Genomic DNA, 18,583 nt, shown 5'->3' with positions numbered 1-18,583 from the left:
ACGCCCAAGCCATCACACTGCCTCCACCATGTTTTACAGATGATGTGGTATGCTTTGGATAATGAGCTGTTCCACGCCTTCTCCATACTTTTTTCTTGCCATCATTCTGGTAGAGGTTGATCTTGGTTTCATCTGTCCAAAGAATGTTTTTCCAGAACTGTGCTGGCTTTTTTAGATGTTCTTTAGCAAAGTCCAATTTAGCCTTTCTATTCTTGAGGCTTATGAGTGGCTTGCACCTTGCAGTGCACCCTCTGTATTTACTTTCATGGAATCTTCTCTTTATGGTAGACTTGGATATCAATACGCCTACCCCCTGGAGAGTGTTGTTCACTTGCTTGGCTGTTGTGAAGGGGTTTCTCTTCACCATGGAAATGATTCTGTGGTCATCCACCTCTGTTGTCTTCCGTGGATGTCCAGGTCTTTTTGCGTTGCTGAGTTCACCAGTGCTTGCTTTCTTTCTCAGGATGTACCAAACTGTAGATTTTGCCACTTGTAGTATTGTAGCAATTTCTCGGATGGGTTTTTTCTGTTTTCGCAGCTTAAGAATGGCTTCTTTCACCTGCATGGAGAGCTCCTTTGACCGCTTGTTGTTTGTTCACAGCAAAATCTTCCGCATGCAAGCACCATACCTCAAATCAACTCCAGGCCTTTTATATCTGCTTAATTGATAATGACATAACGACGGACTTGCCCACACCTGCCCATGAAATATCCTTTGAGTCAATTGTCCAATTACTTTTGAGCACCTGAAATGAAGGGATTGTGTTAAAAAATTATTTAGTTGCCTCACATTTTTATGCAATCGTTTTGTTAACCCATTGAATTAAAGCTGAAAGTCTGCACTTCAACTGCATCGGAGTTGTTTCATTTAAAATTCATTGTGGTAATGTACAGAACCAAAATTAGAAAAAAGTTGTCTCTGTCCAAATATTTATGGACCTAACTGTATGTGTATATTATATCGTTAGAGCCTATTAATGCTGTACATGATGCCAGGCACTCTCACACATGCACACACTCATTTCCTTGTGCCAGGCATATGGCAAACTAATGTATAGTATACTATGATTGTTAAAAAAAAAAAAAAAAAAAAAAAAACCCACTAACTTCAAGGATATGTTTATTTTCTAACAGTTGCCAATCAACCTAACCCATAATTCTTTAGATTTGGACAGGAAAACTGTTGAGGGTATATGTGACAAATCTGTGGTATAGGTTACATTCATGCTGTCAATTCTAATTTTGTCACTCATATTGTATGTAATATGGAACCAATCTTTTTAGTTTGGCGTTAACAGAAGAAAAATAATAAAAATTCAAACTTTTCAGGTCAGAGTTAGACCACTTTATTATGCGTCACTAAATCCTATACAGTCTGAAGAGACTGCAATGAGACCCGTGTTTGAACACTTGAATTGCAGTAAAATAGTGTACATTTCCAGACAATTACATTGTTTATGTGACCTTCATCATAATTAAATAAAAAATCAAAATGGTTTACATTAGAGTAACAATGCAGTGTACCAAAGGCAAGAAAGTAAAGTACAAGGCTTAAGAATTTGAAGTTACCAGTCAGCAGCCAATACTGCCCTGCTGCTACAGGTTTTCTAAAATAAATGACGCTTCTTAAATGCATATTTCTATAAGAGAGTTGTGCTGAAAAACATTGTCATAGACAATTAAACATCTTCCTTGACATCTTGAAATTGTCAAACCACTGTTTTCTATCCAAACCATCCACATTTTGTTTGCACATGTACTGGCTGCTCTTGCACCCATAGGTTACATACGAGAGTTGGTAAAGCAATTGCATTGATTTCTTGTTTTCTATTTGTGTTCCTTGCCATCACAAGCCAACAAATTTGTAGACATCCTGTACTGATAACAATGTCATGCTACACAGCAGCCAGCCTGCTATTAGTATACATGTCTGCCTATTACAGTGAAAAATTCTGAAAATGCTTAAGTTGACTATGCTGGTGTGTCGTCCCCGCTAAACAAAAAGAAACAATTCTTTACATATTCTTTAATAAATAAAAAGAAAAAAAATAGCACCACACATGATTAGGCTGTAAGTGCTATAAAAGTAAAAGAAAAATCAGGGACTTATAATAGAGAATATATGTGCACTGATAACTGGGCTTATAATAGTGCACTAAAAAAATTACCCTACTCTAGTAAATTTGAATTGAACTGAAAAAAATATGAAACACATTGCATTTGATTTGACATCAATTAATGGCTTTTTTTGTTGCCGAGATTTAATAGATACTGTAAGTCTGAAATTGAAAGTAGGTACTTTGTGCACTTCAAGCCCAAACAAGCAGCACTAACTTCATCTGTCATTCAGTTTCTTTTGTCCATTTAAATGTTGTTTAATGCCAAGAATAAGGTCTTGCAAAAGTATAACACAGAAAAAAGCCAGTTTTAGGAGGTATTAAAAGGGACAGTTGAGAGAAATGCAAAACAGCACATGCTAAGAAATGCAGACTACTTGCCCTTTGTAGAAGTGTAACCACAGAGAGAAACAATGACAGCACTCGACTTTGCAGACTATGGAGACAGTATACCGAAATAGTCTTTGAGGTTAATAACTTCCTTACCTCTGCAGCAGTGTCATTTAGGAAAGATCTTAATTGCACAATAAAAAATAAATAAATAAATAAATAATGGGATAATCCTCATCTCATACATATCCCATATGTATGTGAAAATATCACAAATGTAGTTCATATGGGACTTCAGAGCTTCCGTACTTGTTGAACTGCCTTCTGGCAAAAAATAACTCAATGCCCTTCACATGAGCAACAAATGTAAAAGCAGATTTCACACAAACGCGGATATCGTGCTCATTTTGGAGTCTGCAGTTGTAGATATTGCACTTGCGGCATGAAAATGAGCTTCAGTGCAGTGGTTAGAAGTCAACTGAACTGGGCGGCTGCCATGATGACAAACGATGTGCTGATACGGATGGTGAGAATCCATTTTAAGCTCTGGGTAGTGCAGAGTCTTATATTTTTGTTATTTCTTATATTTTTGTTTGTTCAGTTTCTTTGGTAACTTGGGTCTTGATGAATGCTGGCGTGTCACCTTTGACATGTGTGTCATAGCTTCGCCATCACTGGCCTATTAAGTCACATTAGTCTGCTGTATTTGTATTTCTGTTCATTCTACACATGTGCAGCACTTTCAGGAAGGATATTTGTTCACATTCATATTTTGATTTCAATCATTACAACACAAAAAAAATCGGAAATGAATCAAAACTCCAAATTGAGTCTCTTTTAGCTGCAGTGTGAAGGTAGCCATAGTTGCAATGTATAGTAAATATCAGTATTTTGGCATATTTTGATGTGATCAGTATAAGTTCTAGAGCAATACACTGGTGTCATTACCATTAAGGATAACTGAAGAGACAGTTCAAATGGGTAAATGAAGGGACAGTAAATAAAATGACAATGAGAAAGGACACCTGAATACTCACTTCAATCGTCAATGTACCAGAGGAATCTTGAACTCTGCAAATTAATTAAAGGGAATGTTTATGAGTGTGTTCTAGACATTTAAACTTTAACTCACTAAACATCAGCATCACTAACCTCATTAACCAATGTATGAATGACCTGACAATACCATGGATTTTTTTTTTTTTTTTTTTTTAAATCAAAAACTATCTAAAAGGATAGTACAAGAAGGTTGTGGAGGACTTCATCTTGTGGTGCAGGGACAACAACCTGCAATTTAACATCAGCAAGACAAAAGAGCTGGTAGTGGACTTCTGACGTGCAAAGAAGCCTCTGAAACCAGTCACCACTCAGGGGTAGAATGTGAAATTGTGCAGAGCTACAAGTACCTGGGGGTTCACATAAACAGCAAAAAGTGGACTAGCCTGACAAAACAGTGGCACTGTACAAGAAGGGCCAGAGCAGACTGCACTTGCTAAGGAGACTCAGGTCTTTAGATGTATGGAGTAAACTGCTGGAAATGTTCTATCAATCCATAGTAGCCAGTGTGTTGTTCTATGCTGCAGTCTCCTGGGGTAGCAATCGAGCACAAAAGAACCACAATGACTGTGCTTGCTCCACCATAGGGCGAACCCTGGACACACTGGAAGGTGTTGTGAAAAAAAGAGGATTGCGGCAAAATTGGATGTCAGCATGAAACCATTCCCTCCAGGAGGCGCTCTCTTGAAGCACTTTTCACCACAGGCCCATTTCATCATGGTGTGCTAAGAAGGGCTTCTGGTCGACTTTTCTGCCTACTGCTACCAAGCAATTCAATGCTTCCACCCTGTGCGCTAGTAAAGTTTATTTTTATTTATTTATTTATTAATGTAGCTTTATTTGCCCTATGAGTCTGTCTTTGTTATTTTATGTTTCTGCTGCTGTATGCATCTGAATTTCCATTTGAGATTAATAAAGTTTATCCAGTCTAATCCATTCATCCATTTATAACAGAGAGTTGTTTACACTTTAACTGAAATACAAGCTCTCATCACTTCAAGACTAAAAAAGCAACACTTCCTTATCCTGACACTTTGACAAAATATTAAACACATTTGATTTTGGGTTAAGCAGACTGTTAAGATAAGACTACTTTCTAACTAACTATTCCTTGAGGAAGAAGAAATGAAATAGTCCTGGTATGCTGGAGCCTAATTCTATAGTAATATACCAAAGTGATAAAGCTGCACTGTTCAAAAGTAAATCCCTTCACTTTATTATTTTTCTGGCCTGATAAAGAGAGGCAGTATGCATTAAAGTCATGTGTACAAACAGGATCTGGGGAATACTTCATTTGAGAATAGCTCAAGCTTTTCATTTCAGAAACCCAGAGGGTTTGAATCTATGGTAACTCCATTCTCAAGAACATACTGATAACTTTTAGGTTTAGCACTTGGAATAAGGTTAACATTTAATAAACAATTTTATCACTGGATGAATTGATGAAATATGCCATGCAATGTACGTATGAGAAAGCTAGGTTAAAACCCTTTGCATTAATTTTTTCAAGGATCTCTGGTTGCAAAACAGTCAGCTAACAAAACAAAAACAAACTGCCACTGCATTCTTTTTGATTTGTGACCACATAGTTAATTATCAACAAATTGTTTTCATTAGGTTAAACATGAAGGCTACCAGTTATCATCTAAACAAAAAACATTTTCAATGGGCAGTGCTTACTGGAAACTAAACGATCAAATTACCCTCAAAGTGTAATTAGGTCATAAACTAACAGAAAAAAAAATTATAAATGTTATGGTTTGATCCTCTAGGATGATTACATTACAGCAAAATTCAACACAAACAAAAGCAGAAGCAGCTTCAGTTTCATTGTGATCAAACAACGCAATAAGCAGAATGTCACTACATAATACAAGAACACACTTTCAACTTCTGAACCTTCTAAAAATAACATTAACAAAGTTCTTAAAACCGGCAAACCGATTCAATGTACTATATTACATACAGTGGTGTGAAAAACTATTTGCCCCCTTCCTGATTTCTTATTCTTTTGCATGTTTGTCACACAAAATGTTTCTGATCATCAAACACATTTAACCATTAGTCAAATATAACACAAGTAAACACAAAATGCAGTTTGTAAATGGTGGTTTTTTTAATTTAGGGAGAAAAAAAAATCCAAACCTACATGGCCCTGTGTGAAAAAGTAATTGCCCCCTGAACCTAATAACTGGTTGGGCCACCCTTAGCAGCAATAACTGCAATCAAGCGTTTGCGATAACTTGCAATGAGTCTTTTACAGCGCTCTGGAGGAATTTTGGCCCACTCATCTTTGCAAAATTGTTGTAATTCAGCTTTATTTGAGGGTTTTCTAGCATGAACCGCCTTTTTAAGGTCATGCCATAGCATCTCAATTGGATTCAGGTCAGGACTTTGACTAGGCCACTCCAAAGTCTTCATTTTGTTTTTCTTCAGCCATTCAGAGGTGGATTTGCTGGTGTGTTTTGGGTCATTGTCCTGTTGCAGCACCCAAGATCGCTTCAGCTTGAGTTGACGAACAGATGGCCGGACATTCTCCTTCAGGATTTTTTTGGTAGACAGTAGAATTCATGGTTCCATCTATCACAGCAAGCCTTCCAGGTCCTGAAGCAGCAAAACAACCCCAGACCATCACATTCCCACCACCATATTTTACTGTTGGTATGATGTTCTTTGTCTGAAATGCTGTGTTCCTTTTACACCAGATGTAACGGGACATTTGCCTTCCAAAAAGTTCAACTTTTGACTCATCAGTCCACAAGGTATTTTCCCAAAAGTCTTGGCAATCATTGAGATGTTTCTTAGCAAAATTGAGACGAGCCCTAATGTTCTTTTTGCTTAACAGTGGTTTGTGTCTTGGAAATCTGCCATGCAGGCCGTTTTTGCCCAGTCTCTTTCTTATGGTGGAGTCGTGAACACTGACCTTAATTGAGGCAAGTGAGGCCTGCAGTTTTTTAGACATTGTCCTGGGGTCTTTTGTGACCTCTCGGATGAGTCGTCTCTGCGCTCTTGGGGTAATTTTGGTCGGCCGGCCACTCCTGGGAAGGTTCACCACTGTTCCATGTTTTTGCCATTTGTGGATAATGGCTTTCACTGTGGTTTGCTGGAGTCCCAAAGCTTTAGAAATGGCTTTATAACCTTTACCAGACTGATAGATCTCAATTACTTCTATTCTCATTTGTTCCTGAATTTCTTTGGATCTTGGCATGATGTCTAGCTTTTGAGGTGCTTTTGGTCTACTTCTCTGTGTCAGGCAGCTCCTATTTAAGTGATTTCTTGATTGAAACAGGTGTGGCAGTAATCAGGCCTGGGGGTGGCTACGGAAATTGAACTCAGGTGTGATACACCACAGTTAGGTTATTTTTTAACAAGGGGGCAATTACTTTTTCACACAGGGCCATGTAGGTTTGGATTTTTTTTCTCCCTAAATAATAAAAACCATCATTTAAAAACTGCATTTTGTGTTTACTTGTGTTATATTTGACTAATGGTTAAATGTGTTTGATGATCAGAAACATTTTGTGTGACAAACATGCAAAAGAATAAGAAATCAGGAAGGGGGCAAATAGTTTTTCACACCACTGTATTACTTCATTTTCTGAGACATTGCAATCAATTTTATGGTCACATGGGGCCAAATTCTGTTTTAGTGGCATCAGATACAAGGCGGGAGCCAACAGTATGGGATGCCAGCCTCAGAGTTTTATGTTTTAGCCAGCCTTCCTTCTATGTGCTATGTACTAATTAACTGTGTGACTGATAGCATGTTGGAATGTGTAAGCTTGCCTGAAACTGAACTGAACCTATTAAAAAGGACTTACTAAACCTTGGCTCAAAAGGCAACATTGGTCCACAGGAACTTCTCATTTGGGCAATATGGAATCTAAAAAATATTTGTGCTTTATTTATTTTTTTAAAGCTAAAAGTGTAAATAATATTCTGTGCATCACTGTTAAAGTGCAATGGAGGATTAGGCATTTCAGGATCTGCTTCCCCAACTTTTCATAAAGCAGTTGACTGGACACAAGTTGTAAATTCATAAAGCGGAGAATAATAAATTACACATATGAACTATAATGAGCAACTCACCACAGCTCAACCCCTTCAGTTCCAATTTGTTTTAGGAGAATCTCGACACCATAATTAAAACCTAAGCTATAAACTCCGCCAGTTTTTGAAAGTTTTCATTCCATTTCCATAAAGAACAAACAGAAGTACAGCACTATACTTGCGTCCTGCCGTGCAAATTACGGAGACTAGTGCGGAGATTCCTGCAAGATTACATGCCTCATGTCACAAATCATCCAATCAAAACAGTGCTGTTAAAAAAAAAAAAAAAAAAAGTTGTGCGTGTCAGCTTAATTTGCCTTTTCACAAATAAACTAAACCTACACACATATTATTCAATTTCTAGTTGGAGGTGTCAGACATAACTGCTGGATCTCATTTACTTCAGGATGACAAATGACATGTCTAGAAAATGCATGGGATTACAAATTATGAGGGAAGAACCAAATATTCCCATAAAACGGTCAATACCACAAGAGTAGGATGTAATTATCGAATTTGTCAGTAGAATTTTGTACCATCAAGTCTGGTTAATCTGTCTGCCAGGTGGCTTCATGTTTAGTTGATCAAGCCACCATAATAGATTATCCAAGAAACAACGATGATTATGTTTTTCAATATTGTTAGTTGTTCATAAGGAGTTTATTCCTCATGAACAAATTGTTAATCAGTGACATAACACTGAAGTGCTGAGGCATCCACGGAAAAACATCAGGGAGAAAAAATAAAAAAATAAAAAAAAAAAAACCACACCTGGAGCAGTGGTGGACTCAAAACAGCATTTTGCACCATGACAGCATAGCTGCATACAACACACTCTCTGTAAAGAAGCTTCTGGCCAGAAACATTGTACTGTTGCTTTGTACCCCTGTATTCACCCGATTTCACTCCCTGTAACTTTATGTTCCCGAAGCTAAAAAACTGAGACAGATGGCAAGAATTATTTTTTACTGTGGAAGAAATATAGGGAAAAAAAAACCCCACACACTATAGACATGGTAATTAAGAGATAAGCACAACAAATGTCAACAGAAATGAGAGAAGCACTGGAACAAGTACATTGTAGTCAGAGTCATGGGGACACATGCAATTATTAGGTTAATGGAGTTACATTTTTCCCAAATCTGACTAAATGTAAAAATTGTAATATACCATGTTAAAATTTCTAGTTTCACATATACTTAATTATTTTTCTCTTCAAGACTTTTGAAAGAAATGTACCCTCATTTTCTGTGGTGGGCTGGCGCCCTGCCCGGGGTTTGTTTCCTGCCTTGCGCCCTGTGTTGGCCTTGACCCTCTGGTTGGGATGTAGCGGGTTGGATGATGGATGTAACCTCATTTTTAATTTTTAAGTCCTTTCTTATGTTTGTTATTTAATGCTTGTAACTTCTTTAATACAGAATATTTAAAAAGGCCACAACAGCATCACAACGACCTTTAAAGCCAAATTTAAACAGGTTAGGGTGCTTAAAAAGTAGCCCGATTATTCACATTGGCATTGATGAAATGTCTTGTATCTGCAAATTATGTGCGTTTAATCAACACAATAAATATATTGGTCTGATTACAAATACAGGAGTCTGAGTCAGTGATACCATAAATTGAGTAGTCAAAGGTTTTGTGCACTGACCCCACAGGCCTTGCATCTCAAGGTAAGTATTTTGAAACTGACTTAATAGGAATTGCCTTTTATTATAAAACATGTTTTTTTTTTTTTTTAACAAATGCAGGACTTATGTCCACTTTGTTTACAACTCCATGATGACCTTTCAGCACACTTTGAAATTTCTTAAGAACTGTGAGCTTGGAGCCTGTAGACACACAATTAAAGTGCTACCTGACAGTGCCTGTGCACGTATGGTTTTCCCAAGTATACCGACTTCAGCCACAATCTGAGCCCTGCTCCATGAACACATATGACAGGTGAGTCCATTTTCCATTTGCGCTGTCTGAACAAACAGTCATTCCTCGGGCTACACTGCATTCATTGCACTTCCAGATGAGCGCTCTTTGGTTGTCAGCTATTCTACACACAAAAGCCCACCTCTAAGGCTTAAGACAAAATTAAATGCATTTGATTTTGTTAGAACAATATATTCAGACTAGTCACTCGGAATGTTCAACTACACAACCGGTGGCAATGGGAGCACATCACGACTGCCCCATCTCACATATATTATGTAAATGAAATTGACAACTTGGAAAGAAAAAATATTGCTGGAAATGTCATGTAACATGTCATCCTGCTCTAAAACTATTACATTACCTATATAAAATAGCAAGTGGCGTGTGGCTTTCTTTTTCATCACCTACAATGGAAGACAACTGTTGTCTGTCTAAATTTTACTTTTCCCTCATAATGGCTTTAAAACTGAAATATCTCCAACAAATGGCAAAGATAGCCATGCTTTTTTATATATTTTTTAATTTAAGTCAACCCTGTCAGGATGCAGATCTATGCTAATCTATGTTCAGCTACCGACAGTACAACTGTTATACATGTCCCACCAGCAAGTATTGATAAAAACAGCAAATTGAAGTCTAAAAATATTTCAGATTTACATAGCAGCTGAATCAAAAATTAAAAAAGAATAATGTCAAATCCAAAATGTCCCATTTCCACATAAAATACCAAAGTTTATGTATTGCCGCACATAAAGTAGGCAACAAAGCACCTAACATTTCATATACACAGGAAAATGCCACAAGAGCTAGATACAGCCTACCGTACTAAACAAAAACTGGACAGATTTATTGCCAAGGAGGAGAGCATTCAAAATATTTTTCAGTGACTGCAGAGTGCATGAGTCCTGATAAAGCTGACAATTACAAATAATCACCTATATCTATCTATCTATTTATCTTATATATATACATCTACATGTGGAAGTATGTGTGTCTGTCTGGCACGGAAGTGCAAGCTTACAGCATGAAGCTCAAAGAGCTGGGAAGGCAGCCCCAAGTTAACGAGTCAGAAGAAGAAAGAAGTACGAGGCTACAACATGAAGCTAAAAGACTGTCTCCTCAGTGGTTTCACTTTGGCAAGACAAATTCTTAGCACTTAGCCGCTGACAGACAAGGGGAGCGACCATGCCCGCAGAACGAAACCACAGACTCTGCATTTCAATTTTTTTTCTGATGATTTCAATAGTTTCTAGGAGCCCGGGCTTTATACAGTATGGGCTTACACAGCTAGTATCTAATAAAATAGAATATCATTCTCTCTGTATGTTCCCTATACAAAGAGACTACTTTGGAACCCAAACTTATTATTTCCCCCCTGTGTGCTACAGTTTCAACAACAGTGCCACCTGCTGGCTCACAACAAGTGAAACATTTAAACAAAGTGATGCCAAACTAACAGACATAATGATTAGAGCTTCACATTACTTACCCAGGCAACACTGCGTGCTGCTGTCTACCATCATATAAAAAGGAGTATCTTCTGCAAGTAGGTATGTGGAGAGACTTGATTAAGAATAGAAGTACAGTGCAACACAAAGGAAAAAATTCAAAGGGTTGCTATTTAACTTCTGCTTTGTCAGCATTTCTTCAAAACTTAAGCAGTATAAACGGTCCATGAGTCAGACACGACACCGTTCATGGCTACAACTACCCAGCAGGGACTGGCTGCAATTCTGGAATCCAATTGGTCACAAAAAGAAGAAATATTCAACTCACGAGAGCAGAGAGACAGTGTGGATGACGGATGGGACATTTAGCAATTACAACAGGGTACCTTTTAAAAAAACACCTAAACCGTTGCTTTCCTAACACATTCTACAAATAGACAAGGTGCTTCAGCTAATATATATATATATAAGTGCCAAGGTCTGTTCTTTATCATGCAATTACCTGCAAACAACTCGGCTAGAACCTCAATCTTGGTCTTACTTTCAGAAATTACAAATTATTTCAATTGTATGACAAAAAACACCATAACACAAAGAAAAAAAAATAAAAGCAGTACCATCTGTAGGATACAGAATGTAAGAATAAGAAATAAAGACAAAAATGCATGTTGACAATAACGCCGAGAGTTAAGAGTTGTTTATATCTAGCCTTTTGTTGAGTCACACACCTTCCACCTCCCATAAGAAGGAAAGATGCTGAACAGTATTGACAAGCAATAACTAATTCAAAATAAAGATCAACTGGGCGGCAGAAAAAACACAATGTTTCATAGGCATACAAAACACAGCCCAAGATACAGAACAAAATAACGAGAAAGACACAAATGCACAGCGACAACCGAGGTGGTCACCAGTTAGTCAAATTTCCAACCATATGAAAGCATTGCTTTTACATCCTTACATTGATGTTTCTTTAAAGACCTCTACTTAGCAAAGTTACATCAGTGACCCGTTCAATGTCAAGTTGAATTTTTTCATGTTGAATACAAAACAAAGTGTTGCCAAAATAAAAATGTTCAGCTTGTTTGCTGTAAATGAGCCAGCAGAAGTACATTTGCACTTCTACAGGAACTGAAACAAGTACCTGTTTAGAAAACATTAGAAGTATTGACAGCTTCTTATCTTTAACTTAGTTTTTACTTGCATCTCATTTTGGATGGGTCCTTGTGTTTCACTAGCAATATTATAAAATATGTCACAGGACATGACAGTGTAAGATGGGCATTGAAAGTGGCAGCTGCCAGGGTCTTGTTAAATATTTAATTTAACTAATGGTAAATTACGGATGATTAAGTGTTTTACTGAATGAAACAAGTTTACTTCCAACACACACATCATTTATCAAAAGCAATCAATAACAGTTTCATAAAACTTTCATAATCTATTTTGATATCAACCAGAATTAATAAACTGACAGAGAGAACCACTAGACAACAACCACAAAACACAAGTTTGACACTTGCCAACCTTTGCAAATTTGGTCCACTAGACAAGATACAGTGCATTTATAAAAATTAATTAGTATGCATGGCATAATATCTTAAGTCTCTTTTACTTAGCATTCAGGATATTATTCCAAATTATTTGTCTGTTTGGTTAAATACATACTCTTATAAATTCCTTTTTTTACAGCCTTTTTCCGTTTATCGTTTTATCCAATTTCAAGCTGGTTTCAGCTAATCGGAGTAAATGTTAAGAGAACTATGGCAAACTCTTGAACAACTTCTGCCTAACAAACAAACAAAGACAGAACTTTTAAAGTAAAGGTGAGTCTTTGACTGCATGAGATATTGTGTGGCAGTTTGAGGGACACTAGCTAAACATTTAATAAGTGACCTTAAAGACTGACAGGTTCTCTGAAAAGAGTTGTTCAAATACCACAGAAATATTTATAGTCACATACTTCAGCCTCCCAGTTTGAAATGCGTTAAAATTACAGAGTTACACAAGTAAAAACAGAAAATACGCAAGTGATCAGCAGAATGGAACAGAATGTACAATTTTAATTGCCATTATCAAGCACCTGCCCATATTCAAAATGAAGTAAAATAACTCATCAATCTTAATTTAAGCTGCAAATGGATCGCCCCCCTCAGAATGTTAGTGTCAGCAATGAAGAAAACCCCACAGAACAACAAACTAGGTGAGAGGTAAAAATGTGTTTAACAGAATTTCAAGCATAAAAGTATAGCAACAGGCTAGCAGACACATGGCAAATGCCACACATGGTTTCACTGAGGGGACAGAAAGTCACTCCTAAAGAGTATCTGTGTGCCTTTGTGTATTTTCTGAGGCTGCTGAATCTCATTTTTTTACAGCAATGGTGGTCTGCAGTCTGTTGACAACTGGTCAATCCATTACATTGCGCGCACACACCTACCAATGCTGGGCCATTTCTTTTTAGTTAAAGGGTAGGCTGGTTGATTATGTATTTGGGATATGAGAAAAAAAAAACTAAATTTATTTATTTTAACTGAAAAGTAGAAGGTGCAAGCTTTTCACAAATAGTACCAACGTGGGACTCAAACCCTGAACAGTGGGCTTGTGAGGGAGAAGTGCCAACACCAAGCTGTTCTTAAACATAACTACTGACTGTATCTACCGGTATGTGCCACCTCGCCTTAATTCACTGCAGATGGATTCTTGTAATACGTGAAAATATGAAACAGCAGGCTTCTCCAAGGTGCCTTCTAACACTACCTAAAAGACATACCAACCTTATATAGAATATAATTTAAAAACATAAGTGATGGCAACTGCAGTAAAGCTCAACAGTCTTTCAAAAAAAAAAGCACTTCACAAAAATATTTACAGCTTCTTCTTTAAATTATTAAAACAAAAAAGCAAAATATGAGCATTTAAAATAATGTTATCACTCATTTTGCACTGCTCAAGTGCAGCCTGACTACCAGACATTGTTTGATAGTTCACAGAATTATGAAATACAAATCAGTAACTTCCTGATAAATTACATAAAGCAGTAGAGACATTTAAATGCTAAACAAAGCCCTCTTTAAATCAAATATAAAAATCTGTCATTTATTTCAAAAAGATATTCATTACCATATGATATCATCTAGCTAGTAAAACTATGCTATTCATTTTTACCTAAGTAAAACAAGCATTTAAGACTGACATGCAACCGCCAGAGTGGCTCGTTCATTTAATCAGGGCTAAAGGTCACCAAAGTGACATCATCTACATGTAAAGGACTTTATTCGTAGAAAGGACAAGGCCTAGGTATTCGCACGTACCAGAACACCTCCATATAATATACACGGCAAGTCGTAAAGAGTCTGTACGGCCACTCATGCATTTCTCTGAAAATTCATTGAGAAACACTGATTGGAAGTCAAGCACTCCATTATAAAGAGACTCTTTAAATGGGTCCCACACTCAACTTTCCATGCAAAAAGACTACATACAACAAGTCAACGGCTCTCACAAATGCATACAAAGCCATGTTTCTAAAGTGTAACCGTCAGCTCATACTCCTACATTATCACTCCATTCACTTACTGTGACAAACACATTTAGAGACTCAGGTGCTATCATTCGTTATGGTATTATTCACTAAGAGAAATAAGTTCTTGTAGCTGAATGAAAAATAGAAGTTGACAATTCAACAGCTAAATACAAAAGCTGCAAAACAAACTTCTACGCAAAATATAAATAAAATATTACAGGTTACACCTACAAATTCTGCAGCCAATCTGGTTAAGTTTCTTTTGCTGACCTATAAATTGGATAATAAAGTGGAAATCAAAAAAAAGTACTCATATGTGTCATAATCCATGTACACATGCAGTAAAAGAGCTATAACTAATAAGAAATGCATGGTTGAATAATATGAACACGTTATCCTGTCACATCCCAAAGACACACCGGTTAGTGTCCCCATTGATTCTTACTGGATCAGGATGAGCAACTGTGGTTATGTGTGTGCCCTGTAACAGGCTGGTTCAAGACAGGAATCACAAGATGAGTGGATTGAAATGCTCCACTACAGTAATTATCAATAAAGGTGTTACTGTATATACAAACACACTATCCGAGCAGTAAGATGGGTAAATTAAAAAGCATTTAAGAACTGTGTCTTCCATGACAGGGGCAATAAATAATGAATGGATTTTTCGGTAACCCTGCTTGGGAATGTAATGCCTTATTCAGTCGTTTTATATGCTACAGACTGATTTACAGTTAACATTTATAGGGCTTTAAATACATTACGACTCAAAAGTACCTGCACGGTGTACTATGGCTGAAGTAGTTAAGTGGCTTGGCCAGGGTCACAGCGGGTATGATCTGATGGTTTTTTGTCTCTGCCGTCAAACCAAAAGAAACAATCTACTGACTCCTCTTTCTGGAAAAGTCACAATAATCGAAAACGGCAGATTCTGTTCGACCCCTCGCGCTCGTCACCTGTTATCTTGAATCGCTTTGCCAAGCTTGACAAGTCTCAAAGTACAGCCTCTGTGAATTGCGCAACATTCGAAAAGGAAAAAAAGTAGGCGATCAGCATTTTCTTACAATTTCGCACCTATAGTAATTACTGACATGGGGAGTGCTTTCGCTTAAAACAAGTTGGAAACTACTTCTGTGCGCGGGGGTTTGGGGTTGGGCTTGTGATACGGCACCTTACTGGTTAAATTGGAGCAACAATAATGAAGGGTCTGCTTAATCAGAGGTTTGTGCCAGTCTCTATTTGTAACAACCCCTTAAAGGCAAATAAACATGAACACTAGAAAACCTGTTCGCTAATGTTATGTACCTTTAAAACGGCAACCTTGTCGGTAAAGTAAGAAGTTAATCAAGCAAAGGATCACAGTCGAAATTAAAACAAAATGTAATTAAAAAGGACTGGCCAAGATGCATCTGAAAACGCCGACTCACCTGTTAAATCACAGGGTGCATTGTGTCTCCGGGACCTGAGGACCGACAGACATATAATATAAAGATATATAAATAAATATGACCGTGGTGTATTAAAAACGCACTGGATAAGCAGAATGTGCACTTTTGGCCATATCTACTTTACTAGTATAAACATTAATATATGTATTTCACGCCCTACCATTTAATAATACATTTTACTTACTTTGAAATTCTTAATAGTAAACCTGAAATACAGTTCATATGTGCGTGTGTGAGTGACAGAGAGAGAGCACGAGACAGAAGTTACCGATTTCTTCACCGTTCTGCACAACATTGTAGCAGCACACCGGTGCAGCTCGAGAAGGCTACCGACTAAAAGTTAGAAGGAAACCACAAAAAGACAAGCGTTGCACACAGCAGGTACAATGAACCTAAATACCACGTACCTGACCCATGTTTCTGTAGCCGTATTTGCCGGCTATCCTGTCTGCAACTTCGGGACCCCCTGTTATCCTCACAGCCCAGTGGTTCGTGTATGTCCGAGTCCTGCAACGCGTTATTCCAAATCCAAGCAAAAGTGCCAAAACAATCACTAACCATCCACCGGAATGGCTCTTCCAACCCATTTTTTTACTTTGTACAATTCAAGTGTCTTCAAAGTATTAAAGGAAACCTCCTGAGCTCCAGTATAAAGAAACAGCCACGCGTCCGTGCACCGCAGAGCAAGTCTCATAGACCACATTCACACATGATTGCTACAAGCCGCAAATCCGATTTCAAAAGTGCTTCGTTTTTTTTTATCTCCTTTCGCATTTAAGGTGTCTTGGCTTCCTGCTCCTTCCCTCCTCGTATGTCCCTTCTCTTTTATAGTTCGGTGTCACAGTAGAGTATGTAAATGTTTGCAGATCTCTGGTTACAGTTACTCTGGGACCCTGATCTCCGGTTTCTCTCTTTAAAGTGATGAAATGGCTGCAGCGCCTCCTCCAAATTAGTAGCAACACTCCAGAGAGTAAAAGGCACCGCTCCGCGCCGTCCCCGAGGGCTCCGCTGGGTCTTAAAGAGACATCGCTCGACACCTGTGTCACTCTTTCCCCGTGGGACGTCGTGAAAAATCGCAGGGGGTACCGAGTTAGCTCTCGAGCTAGAAAATATTTCATTCAGAAATAAACAGAAAACGTTTCAAAAATTAAAAAAGTCACTTTTATCCGGCCAACAGAGAAGGAAACATGGAAAATGGAAATGTGTGATTAGCAATAATTGCGAGGATAAAAGCAATACAAGCATAATGCTCATTTGTATTTGCTTTATAATCAAACAACCTCGGGATTAGATCGTCCCGTCCAAGGTGGTTACTTACAGGCGCCTAATGCAGCCGGAATGGATGAGAGCGTTCATCAACCTTACAAACAGAACGATGGATCGAGCATTCTGATGACGTTGACAATCAAACAATTGCAGTTGTAGTTTAAGGATGAAATGTAGCGTTAAATAAATATGTATTACATTTTTAATAACATATTAATTTTTAAAATAGTCATTACCTTAAAGTACTCAGGCTAAACATTGTATCTCTGGCGACCTGTCCAACATTAGCCAAAGTGTAAGTGTGGTTGTGATTATTATAGACATTTCTATTTTATCTTTTAATCAGGTTATGTTACGGTAGGGCTCTTTTGACAGATAATCAACAAAACTTGAGTTTTCATTTATAAGGAGATATTAGCTATAACAATCAGTTGACTTATACATTACGGTTAAGGGATATGAAAACACCGCTTAAAAACGTATTTTTCCGAATTCGTACGTTTTATTAAGTACGTTGATTGAGGCTGCATAGTGATACGGGCGCCATAAATTGTGTACATGAAAATTCTGAGCATTAATGTTACGTGTATAATCAACAACGCAGAGTAACAGAAAAAAATCTTAATTATAGTACGCAGCCCCAATAAGAAACGTAGGCCTAATAATTTACTTCATGATGTGTAAAGTCTATAAATTGTTTATTACAACAAACATTTGTAATTTCTCACCCCCTGATAGAGGCTCATAGATTGCCACATGTCTAGTAAACAATCAAAAATAACTTATCCGTAATCACTGACCTTGAAATTGATAGAAAAAAACGACATCTGACGCGCTTGAAATTTGTCGCTTTTAACCTTCTGGGAATGGCTCTTTACAGGGCTAGGACCACAGGTAATGAATAAAAAATCAAACATATTTTCATATTCGTGATCTGCAACCTTGAAATTGCATAAAAATACATTCCACGTGCCTATATTAATGATCTCCATTTTCTCGAAGTTTTGTGAAAAGAAGTAACTTTGACTCCTCGTATCCCATTAAGGAGGGAACCACTGGGGTCGGCTGATGTGGCATGCACAACTTCAAGTTCTTCTTATCATTGTTTCTGATGATACCTATTGGTTTACTCTTTATCATAAGGTGGTAATTTCCTGCACAAAATATGATCCAAAAATGGCCTAAAAATGAGTTGGGTTCCAGTCCAGAGGGACAAAAACGGGGTCCAAAAAGCTCGAGATCTTGCCTAACTAGACATCAAGACGATTCAAACGGTATGTCATATGTAGGGTTTTCTCGTACCGGTGAGTTAGTAGGCGCTGGACAAAAATACTGAAGCGATGTCAAAGCGTTCATAAGCAATTACTATGAACACAAAGTACAGTATTTATGATTATTAGTAGTTGGATGAAGTAGGTT

General features: G+C 37.6%; 1 protein-coding gene across 4 annotated transcripts in view; it reads right to left on the bottom strand.

Annotated features, from left to right (window-relative positions):
- pcsk5b (proprotein convertase subtilisin/kexin type 5b) overlaps window positions 1-16,848 on the bottom strand; it is a 522,800-nt gene extending 505,952 nt beyond the window's left edge. For 2 of the 4 annotated variants that reach the window (XM_028802367.2, XM_028802368.2), the window contains exon 1: window positions 16,306-16,839. In XM_028802367.2, coding sequence (XP_028658200.1) covers window positions 16,306-16,485 — 180 coding nt within the window. In that variant the 5' untranslated portion in view covers window positions 16,486-16,839. Of the gene's footprint in view, window positions 1-16,305 lie in introns of all 4 variants that reach the window. The other 2 variants (XM_028802364.2, XM_051928456.1) reach the window with 2 other exon arrangements.
- Window positions 16,849-18,583: the final 1,735 nt, after the last annotated feature.

The sequence above is a fragment of the Erpetoichthys calabaricus genome, chromosome 5 (genome assembly GCF_900747795.2).
Source record: "Erpetoichthys calabaricus chromosome 5, fErpCal1.3, whole genome shotgun sequence".
NCBI lineage: Eukaryota > Metazoa > Chordata > Cladistia > Polypteriformes > Polypteridae > Erpetoichthys > Erpetoichthys calabaricus.
This window is presented reverse-complemented; position numbering and strand designations above follow the sequence as displayed.